Consider the following 9,522-nt stretch of genomic DNA (forward strand, 5'->3'; position numbering starts at 1 on the left):
CCTGAGTGAGCGCCCACATCTCAGAGGCAGCCCCCCAGTGTCCCTGGAGCTAGGGGTACTCTGATGTGCTGAGGTTTCCCAAGAAATGAGGGTGGGTGCACTGGGACATCAACTACCGCTTGTAGAGGTTTCCCTCTGTGAGGGTCTTGTAGCCCCTGTTCCTCCCTCCCACCCCCCGCCCCACATACACACACAATGTGAGAGCCAAATGACATTTCTTCTCCACCTGTTTGTTCTATGTCCCTGTCCCTCCCGCCACACCCATTAGGCTGATCACAGAGTCTGCCTGGAGAGTAGTGGGTCTCTCTTTGCTCTGCAACATCACGAACATAGCAACGCTGCTGGTGACCTGTTGGGGAATGTGGCAGAGGCAGAGAGTTGGTCAGAATCCTCCCTAACCAGGGGGAGTGTCCGTTAGGTCCCCCAGGGCCAGTTTCCTGCCTGGAGAGGCGCACCTGGTGTGTGACACCTGCCTGACTTTTCAACTCTGGAATGAAGACATGCTCACTCCTCTGCCAGGGCAGAACTGGACGTAGGAATTGTAAACATCACCTTTCAGTCCTTTGCAAATCCCAGGCCTCTCCTGCTTCCCTCTCATCTTTCCTTCGAGGTGGCTTCTCAGGGCCTCTCGTGATGATTGAATGAGAAAAATCCAGCTTTTGAATAACTTTGTTACAAAGTCTTAGTGAGTGGAAGGAAAGGCTCTCTGAAATACAACATTTGTGACAGATGAAGGAGGGGGTGGGGAGGGAGGATGAGGAGGAGGACGAAGACATTTAGAAACCAGGTTCCCAGGTAATTCGTTCTCCTGTTTTGGAATGGGCAGGATTAGGGGCTCACTCACTGTCTTTGATTTTGTTAGTACTTTAGGGGACGCGTTGTTAGGACGGCAAGGGTGTTTGCAGGTGAGAGCTAAGGCAGCATGATGCAAGGCTGGGGAGAGACCCAGGACAGGCACGCTGCGGGAACCCTGCACATCAGCAGTTAGGAGGAACTCACGAGTCCGGGGCAGGCAGACAGTCCACTTAGTGTGCAGGGGAAGGCAGACCCTCCCGGCCAGGAGACAAGCCCGAGTGGGTTTGGCAGAACACAAAGCACCTAGCACAAGGCCTGGGAGGGCCACAGCCATCATTCAACAACCAAGAAAGTGCGAACACCAGAGGCTCCATCTACTCAGGCTCCAATGGGGCTGAGGGGAGCAAAGGTCTCCAGGGCCCGACCATCCCAAAGACTTCGGGAGCTGAGGCTCTGCCTCCCTCACAAGCTCCCCGGGCTTCTTCCAGGTGGGAACCAGGTCTTCGGTGAGCGAAGAGGGATGGCGAAGCACAGTGGGAACGGCAGCAGGGCAAAGCATTGAGCTTGGAGTTTTCTGCGAAGAGAAACCAAAGCCCAGATATTAATCGAGGGGACTTTGAAGACATAGGGGCTCTCCACAGCCATGCACTGGAACTGTGTCCACACGGGACAGAGGAAGCAGGAAAGTCTAGGCTCAGCGATGACACAGAGCTAAGGACAACACAGAATGTGGAAAATGTGAGTGTCAGAGCGGAACGGGGTGAGCGGGGAGGGGGGTAGGGAGACGACACGGCAAGGAGAATCTCAGAGGACAGAAGGATGAGTTTTAGCATCCTGCTAATATTTCCCAAGCTATGCTTCATTCTTCCCATAGGAAGCAAATACTGAGGTCTAGAAAATGCCACACAGTCAGCTGGCAGGGTGTATGTTTAGGAACACAGCTTCTGGAGTTGAACTATCTGAGCCCAAAAGCCAGCTAGACCTATGGTTGCTGTGTGACCATAGGCAAGTTGCTTAACCACTCTGTGCCCCAGTTTACTCAAATGTAAAAGGAGGAAAAGAGAGGACCTATCTCATGCAGCAATTGTGAGACTTGAAAGAACAGAGCCTGGCACAGAGTAAGTGTTCAATAAATGTTAGTGATTATGATTGGTGTTGAAACAGAGGCCAGCCAGCCAGCCAAGATTTCTGGCACATACACGGAACTCGGCATGATGTTCAGGGCTGAAGATGCAACGAGAAGGCACTTTTGAGCTAGGCTTCAAAAAGAAGTAGAAAAGTCAAGAAGAATCAACACTTACCTGATGGTTCTAGGACTCAGACTAGTAGTTGCCTCTAAAAGGGGGGCATCTATCACGAAGGAGGTTTCCAGAGTGATGAACACATGATGTGATTTCATTGGGTATTGGTTACAAGGGTGTATGCATTTGTCAGAAATCATCAAACCGAACACTTGAGATCTTTGCATTTTATTATATGTAAGTTATATATCAATCTGTGAATAAAATTAGTTTATTGGAAGTATCTTTTTAAAAGAAGATTTAATTTATTTCTTTTTAGAGTAGAAGGGAGGGAGAAAGAAAGGGAGAGAGAAGCATCAAGGTGTAGTTGCCTCTCACACGCCCCTACTGGGAACTTGGCCCAAAACCCAGGCATGTGCTCCGACTGGGAATCAAATCTGCGACCCCTTGCTTTGCAGACTGACACCCAATCCACTGAGCTATACCATCCAGGGCTCTATTGGAAGTTTCTTTCAACATCAGTTGTACAGGAAGGGCCGGGGCCTTCAGGGGCTTGCAGTTACAGGCAGCATGGCGCCTCTGTAACCTGCTGACTGCTGTGTTTGGCTGCATCTTCAGTGAGGCAGAAGGCCTGAGGTCAGAAGGTTAGAGCCTTGTATACCATACACAGAAGACCAAGCATGTTGTTCCTGGCATCCCTGGGTACCACTGGCTGAGACTGCCCTGCCTTGGAGGCTAGGGGTCCACTGGCCCAGTTGGGTAGAGATAAGCAGGCCTCCCACACTCCCACTGCATCACAACTCTGCTCAGAGGGGAGGAGGAAAGGGGGGAAGAGGAGAAGAAACCAGGGAGGAATAGTACAGCCTTCAAAGTGAGCTGCACTCAGCACCCTGAAGGATAATCAGGGGAAAACAGTCATTTCCTACACCCAAGGCTGAACTCAGTCAACTTCTCCTCCCCAGGAGGGGAGGGCACCCATAATTTTGTCACTACCCAGCCAGGAAATGGCCCCCCGGGACTGTCTATTTCACTGGTCAGGAAGTGATCACTCCCTGGTCGTCATCCAGCCACTTTTACATTTCCAAACCCTGCAAGCCTAAGTGCCTTCGTGATTCAGGAATTCCTAAATCTTTCTGTGGATGCCGGCAGCGGCAGCGGAGATGGTGCTGCCCAGGTGTAAGCTGCCGCCGCATGGGCCCCAGGGCTCCACTAACCAACCCCCTACCCCCCAGGGAGGCTGGGCAGGGTTCGGCTGGGGCTCTTCAGAGGGCATTGTGTTTTGATTAACTTCTGCAGGCCCTGGTTAACGAGGGGATCTGCTTGGACTCGTGAAATGACTTGTGGTTCTGATTTGGGCCTCTTTTGCTCTAGCGATGCCTCCAGGACCACCTCACGGGCCTTCCTCCCCCCTCCCCCCACTCTGTGCCTTTTCCCTTTCCTTCCCCCACCAGCTTTCCTGGGCTTTCTCACTGAGCTCTGGCCGGGGAATGGGTGGGGGGATATTCTCTTCTCCTCTTGTTTCTCTTTTTTCTGACCCTTTAATCCCAGGCCTAATAGCAAATCCTAGATGCCCCCTTATGAAATAAAAAACGTAAATTCCAAGAGACACAAAGGTCACTGCTTTTCCTTATTGTCTAGCAATCCCCGAGTTCAGTAAAACTGAGCACCCACATTCATTGAGTGCTGACCATGTGCTGGACTCTGTCCTTCGAGCCTTACATGTTGTTGCCGGGGCTGTGGCGTGCCACCCACACTCCCTCTTTGGGACCGAGGCCCTCACCCCTACCCCCCAGAGTGTTGTCAGCTATAAGTCCACAGCACAGTCTTTCTCCAGGGGTTGTCCTCGCCAGAGGGAGAGTTGCCTTGTTTAATATAAAGCCATTTCTTGGGGCATCTGCATCCAGTGAAAGATCGGTTTTGGGGGTATTTGCCCCCTTGATTCAATGGGGGACGGTTTCAAGGGGCTGTCCCACCCCTGGCATTCATCTCCTCCCTCTGCTGGGCCCAGCTTCCCTCACGCCCTCAGTTCCAAGAACTCCCCGCAGCACTTCTCTGCCTCAGAGGAATTGAATTTCCTGTTTCCTGGGAAACTAAATCTAAGAAGGAGCTTATTTACACCTCACCACCACCGTCTGAAACATATGTATCATGTTCTCATCTTAGAGGCGAGGGAAACACGGCATGGACAGGTTAAGAAGTGTGCCCAGGTTAGGGTTAGGAAGTCTTCCGTGAGTAAAGGGTAAGGTCATGATTTGAAACGGGGATCTGGCTCCACTCCACACTGGCAACCTCACAGGCAACCTCTACCTAGTGATCCTGGAGGGAACTGGGGGGCGGGGAGGTGGGGTGGTTGTAGCGCCTCTGTGAGGGGCTGAGGAGAGAGGCAGGGAGGACATTCATGGCCTTTATCTCAGAGATTAGGGCACTGAACTAGCAGCTGCTTTTACCCAGGACCATTCATGGGTTACAAAGATGGTGAGACTATTTTTTGAGAAGGAGGCAGTAGAAATACATAGTAAATTCATACTTGAATTCTGGTGCAACACTTACTGTGTAACTTGGAGAAAGTTATTTAACCTAAGCCTTAGTATGAGTGCCTAATACATAGATGCTCAACAAAGGCCCCACCTCCCTCCGTGTGTCCCCGCTAATTCCAACTCCAGATGTTAGGCAAGTCTCTTTAACTTTCTGACTCGGTTTCCCATTTATAAAATGGAGGTGATGATGAGATGCTGATTAAGGGGTTACTTAGCCCCGTGGCCATCCGGGTAGGAGCACGGGAAATTGCTAGTTATTAGTATAATCACGAAGTTGTCCCGCCCCGGGGTTGCATTTCAAGACCAAACAGGCTCAGGCTGTGATCGACCCCGTGTGTGCCTCCCAGACCCTCACCCCACTCCGCAAATCCTCCACTACCTTAGAGTTGGTTTCCAGCTTTTACTGTACCAGGCCCGCGGGGTTTGTTGTTTTTCCTGCTAAACTGGGTGTGTGCGTCTCATCTCCGTGTGACTTCCCTGCCGCTTCTCCCTCCGCGTGCTGGCTTCTGCTGGGAGGAGGGCAGCCCCGTGTGACCCCCCAGAGTGAAGGTTGCACGCGGGTGGGGGGTGCAGCCCTGGGCTGGGCTCTCAGCGGGTTCGGCTCCCGGACCCCGCCTCTGCTCCGGCTGCGCTCAGTCCCGCTCTCGGATTGGTCGGAGGCTAGCAGTCGGCCCCGCCCCCTCAGAGGGAATAAAAGCCGCGGGATAGCGGGGCTCCAAGTGTGCAGCTGGATAAACTCACTCCACCCGAGCAGACGAGTATCAGCCGCCGAGTATCAGCCGCCGCGGATCCTCTGCTTCCTCGCACTCCCGGTGCCGACTGGAGCCCGCCACGATTCTCCCCACGACGTGCTGCCCTGCACCCGCAGCCATGTGCCGGACCCTGTCCGCCTTCCCCACCACCTGCCTCGAGAGGTAAGAGGAGCTTGTCCAGCTGCCGGGAGGAAGTGGGGTGGCAGGCTTGGGGCCCCGGGTGGGCCGGGAAATAGGATGCTAATGATTGAAAGGAGAGGCCGAGGTCAGCTTGGCGCCACATGGTCGGATGCTTCCCTTGGAGTCTCAGAGGAGCACCGAACCAAGGGAAGGGAGAAAGAAAAACAGGACTCTCATTCCCTATCCTCTGATAAATGGCAGCTCTTCTCAAGTGACCTGCAGGAGACCACGTTGGCATCTCCTGGACAGTCTCCCCCAGTTTCATAAGCAGTTGGTTTTTATTCTACGGCCGGGATCTCGGGGCATGGCCTCCTCCAGCCCTTGGAAGGCAGGGAGGTGTTTTCCAAGTCCGCAGATGAGGGATGTCCCCATTTCCCAGGGAGCTAGGCACGGACCTCCGATCCTTGCTGGAGTTGGTGGCGGGGTAAGAAAAGGTAAAGATGAGGAATCAGTTTCTATACAATTCCAGAAATATTCATGACAAGGTCAGAGGGTGAGAGCAGTGTGACTTTAGCATCTGAAGTGCTATAAACTCAGGAAGTGTAAGGCAGGCACAGATCAGACATTGCTTTCCTTGTTTTGGAGTTTCCCGATACTAAGGAGAGAAGCAAAGTTTAGGCCCGGGGAAGAGCCAAGGGTTCCCAGGAACCCTTGAGGCTGGAATTGGGGTGGCACCAGCCTGACCTCTCTTCTGAGACCCCATAAACCCCTCTGCCTTGGCTTAGCAAATGGAGAATCCTTACATGTTCCTGCTTTGTCTTCCAGAGCCAAAGAGTTCAAGACACGCCTGGGGATCTTTCTCCACAAATCAGACCTGGGCTCTGATACTGCGAATGTTGGCAAGCTCGAGTGGAACAGCAAATACAGCAAAGAGGGGTACGTCCTGCTGACCAGCCTAGGGCCCCTGGAGGGGACGGGGCCAGATGTAGGACAGGAGCTTTGAGAAGGAAAATACAAGGAGAAACTAGGATATGCTACCGCGCACCTTGGTGACCCCTTCCTGGAGATTTTAGGGGGGCTTCTTGCTGGTCTGCTATGGCTGCTTGGCTCATGGGCGACTGGGTGGGTGGTGCCAGAGATTTAACCCAGGGCTTGAATGTCCCGTCACCAGACTCTCCCACCTGGAGATGTCATTGAACACACAGCCGGGGCCAGGACAGGGTCCAAGAGCACTTGAGTGTTTCATCAATGGCTCTACTTCCACTAGCACGCACCTCGCCTAGAGGCCCTTGCATATTGAACATCCACTGTGCCAGGCACTGCGCTAGGCTCTGGGGTTCTGGGTCGACATTGCCACTATTCACACGGCCCTTATTTCCTTGGAGAAGTGTACAAACGATGCTGGAGAGTCAGGGGAAAAGAAAGGGTTTTGGACAGCGAAGAGACAGTCTTAGAGTTATTTCCTGGGGGCCAGAGGGTGCCTGGCTTTCGTTCCTAGAACTGACTTGTTCTCCAGAAAACACCACTGTTGCCCCTAACCCCAACCAAGGGTTTGAGGAGTCAGCTCCAATAATCCCAGAGCAAGTCTCTGTGTGAATTATGCAACTCCCATCAGAGTTGTGGTTAGGATCTGTGCTATGCATTAATTTGTTGATTTTTTTTCTTTAAATTAAAATCTTGTCCTCCTCCCTTTTTTTTCTATAGCAGAAACTTATCAGAAGATGTGCTGGGATGGAGAGAGTCCTTTGATTTGCTGCTGAGCAGTAAAAGTGAGTAGGACCCTGTTGTGTCTGTCTGTGGCTGGCACGTGTGTGCCCATGTGCTTGGGAGTCAGCCTGAGGGATGCTGAAGGCGGGGGCAAAATCACAGTAGTAGTAATAATAATAACGACCCCCTGGTGTGTCAGCCTCTATTCAGAATACAAAGGCCAGTCCTTGTTTGCAAAAATTACATCCTAAAAATAGAGCCACTGACTACAATTGCTGTCTTTTCTTTTGTTATTCCCTGCCGTTCCTCAGTCTGACCAGTCTCTTCCTCTCTCCCTCTAACTCAGATGGGGTGGCTGCCTTCCATGCTTTCCTGAAGACGGAGTTCAGTGAGGAGAACCTGGAGTTCTGGCTGGCCTGTGAGGAGTTCAAGAAGATCCGGTCAGCTACCAAGCTGGCCTCCCGGGCTCACAGGATCTTTGAGGAATTCATCTGCAGTGAAGCCCCGAAAGAGGTCAGAGCTGGGACATGTCCCCTGGGTCCTCCAGGCCTTGCCTGCTCCTTCCCCACTGAGAATCGGGGCTGTGGGGGGCCAGCAGGTGAAGGACTGAGCTTGGAAGTGGACTGGCTTTATTTGGCACGAGGGGGGATGGGCTGGAGCCTAGGAAAATCAGGCTTAGGTGCCATTGCTCTCAGACTCACTGATGGGATTGGAGGGGTTGGCAGGGGTTAGCTTCTGTCCATAGCCACTCTGGTAGACTAAGCCCTCCTTAGAGGCCCCAGACACTTACGCAACTCGGGGGACAGATCGTTCAGGGACCTTGTGTAACCTGCCTGTCTCCCCTGGCTGACCTGCCTCAGATGGGCAGGTCTGTCTGTGGTCAGTGAACCTGCCTCCTTCCCTCTGGCCTTCACTGCCTGGCACCTGCATTTGATAAAGGACATGGGGCCACCTAGTGGACAGATGGTAGTAATGCTTTGCTTTTGTGCCACAGTTTCTATTTTATTTTCTGAGCATTTTTATTTACTCCATATTATTTTGTGCAGATTTATCGAGCACCAATTCCATAAGGTGGCACATGAACAGAGACTGAAAGAGTTATGGGAGGAAAGAACATCCTAACACAGGAAAGGGCAAGTGCAAAGGCCAGAGAGCATTGTCGTCATCACAGACCAGCAAGAGGATGGGTGGGAACAGGGAGACTGAGGGAGAGAGTGGGGGATGAGGCCAGGCAGGGGGCAGATGGCCAGGAGTGGATCCAGGTAGCCGTGTGGGCCCAGCACACATGTTAGCTTTTTCTCTGGGAGCCATGGGAAGACGAGAGAGCTGCTGCCAAACTGACTTGGGGTTTGAAAGGTCCAGTCTGGCTGCTGAATGGAGAACAGACCACAGGGGTGAGGGGAGAAGGGGAGACCCGTTAGCCGGCTCCGGCACTAATCTGGGACCGAGGTGGTGGTGACTGGGGCCACTGAGGTTACAGATGGAGGGGTGAAAAGAGGTTGCATTTGTAGACAGTCTTAATGTAGCCTTGAGAATTCTGAGAAATTGGAGGGCAGCCACTAGATCAGATGTGGGGACAGGCCCAGAGTTGAAAGCTAGTTAATAAGGGATGGAGACCCCAGGTTCCTGGCTCAGAATCCAGGGCTCTTTCCATTGCCCTGACTACCAGTCCTTTCTGCTTCCACCTCCCGCTCCCACTCACCCATGTACTTGCTCTCCTTCCCACAGGTGAACATAGACCACGAGACCAGGGAACTGACCAGGACGAACCTGCAGGCTGCCACGGCCACATGCTTCGATGTGGCTCAGGGGAAGACACGCACCCTGATGGAGAAAGACTCCTATCCACGCTTCCTGAAGTCAACCGCTTACCGGGACCTGGCTGCCCAAGCCTCGGCCACCAACACCTCTCCGTCCGGCTGCAGCCCTGCAGAGCCCTTACACACCTGAGCCTCGTGGCAGTGAGGAGCCAGCCGGGGAGAGAGGTTCAGTCACCCAGCCCTGAGGCAGCTGCCCCTGTGTGGGAGGCAGGTTCTGCAAAGCAAGCAAGAGGACAGTGAAGGAAAAAGCTGTTTTGTTTTGGAAGCAACAGCCTCTCTTCCAGCTACTGTGGGACTGAATTTCATCCGCGAGAGGGTCCCCCCCAACTCCCAGGACTTGTGGATAAGGGCCGGAGATCGTGGTTGCGTGGTGCTCTCTGGGGAAAAGAATGGTGGAGCAAGAGTTGTCATTGGCTCTTGTCCTTCCCAACAGGGCAAGAAATAGCCCAGGTGGTTTGGGAGATGTGCGAATAGAGGGCAACTCAGAAATGAGAGGGACGTCAGCCAGGTCAGCTGTTCTGCCTGTTGAACAGCTGACTGATCACATCCT

The 9,522-nt window shown here is 53.0% G+C and overlaps 1 protein-coding gene across 2 annotated transcripts; it reads left to right on the forward strand.

Moving 5' to 3' along the window:
• Positions 1-5,300: 5,300 nt before the first annotated feature.
• On the forward strand, positions 5,301-9,208 carry RGS16 (regulator of G protein signaling 16). 2 transcript variants are annotated; one of them, XM_024551571.4, is made up of 5 exons: positions 5,301-5,487; positions 6,271-6,381; positions 7,150-7,214; positions 7,499-7,665; positions 8,881-9,208. In XM_024551571.4, exons 1-5 carry the CDS (start codon positions 5,444-5,446, stop codon positions 9,100-9,102), a joined length of 609 nt encoding a protein of 202 aa, XP_024407339.2. In that variant the 5' UTR covers positions 5,301-5,443; the 3' UTR covers positions 9,103-9,208. The 2 variants fall into 2 exon arrangements, with proteins under 2 accessions (XP_024407339.2, XP_045044963.2); XM_045189028.3 differs by having other exon boundaries at positions 7,153-7,214.
• The last annotated feature ends 314 nt before the right edge of the window (positions 9,209-9,522 follow it).

The sequence above is a fragment of the Desmodus rotundus genome, chromosome 12 (assembly GCF_022682495.2).
Source record: "Desmodus rotundus isolate HL8 chromosome 12, HLdesRot8A.1, whole genome shotgun sequence".
Taxonomy (NCBI): domain Eukaryota; kingdom Metazoa; phylum Chordata; class Mammalia; order Chiroptera; family Phyllostomidae; genus Desmodus; species Desmodus rotundus.

Coding starts and splice junctions, on each gene's coding strand:
- RGS16 (XM_024551571.4), top strand. CDS start 5,444: ATGTGCCGGACCCTGTCCGCCTTCCCCACCACCTGCCTCGAGAG. Junction 6,382..7,149: donor AGCAAATACAGCAAAGAGGG/GTACGTCCTGCT, acceptor TTTTTTCTATAG/CAGAAACTTATCAGAAGATG. Junction 7,215..7,498: donor TTTGCTGCTGAGCAGTAAAA/GTGAGTAGGACC, acceptor CCTCTAACTCAG/ATGGGGTGGCTGCCTTCCAT.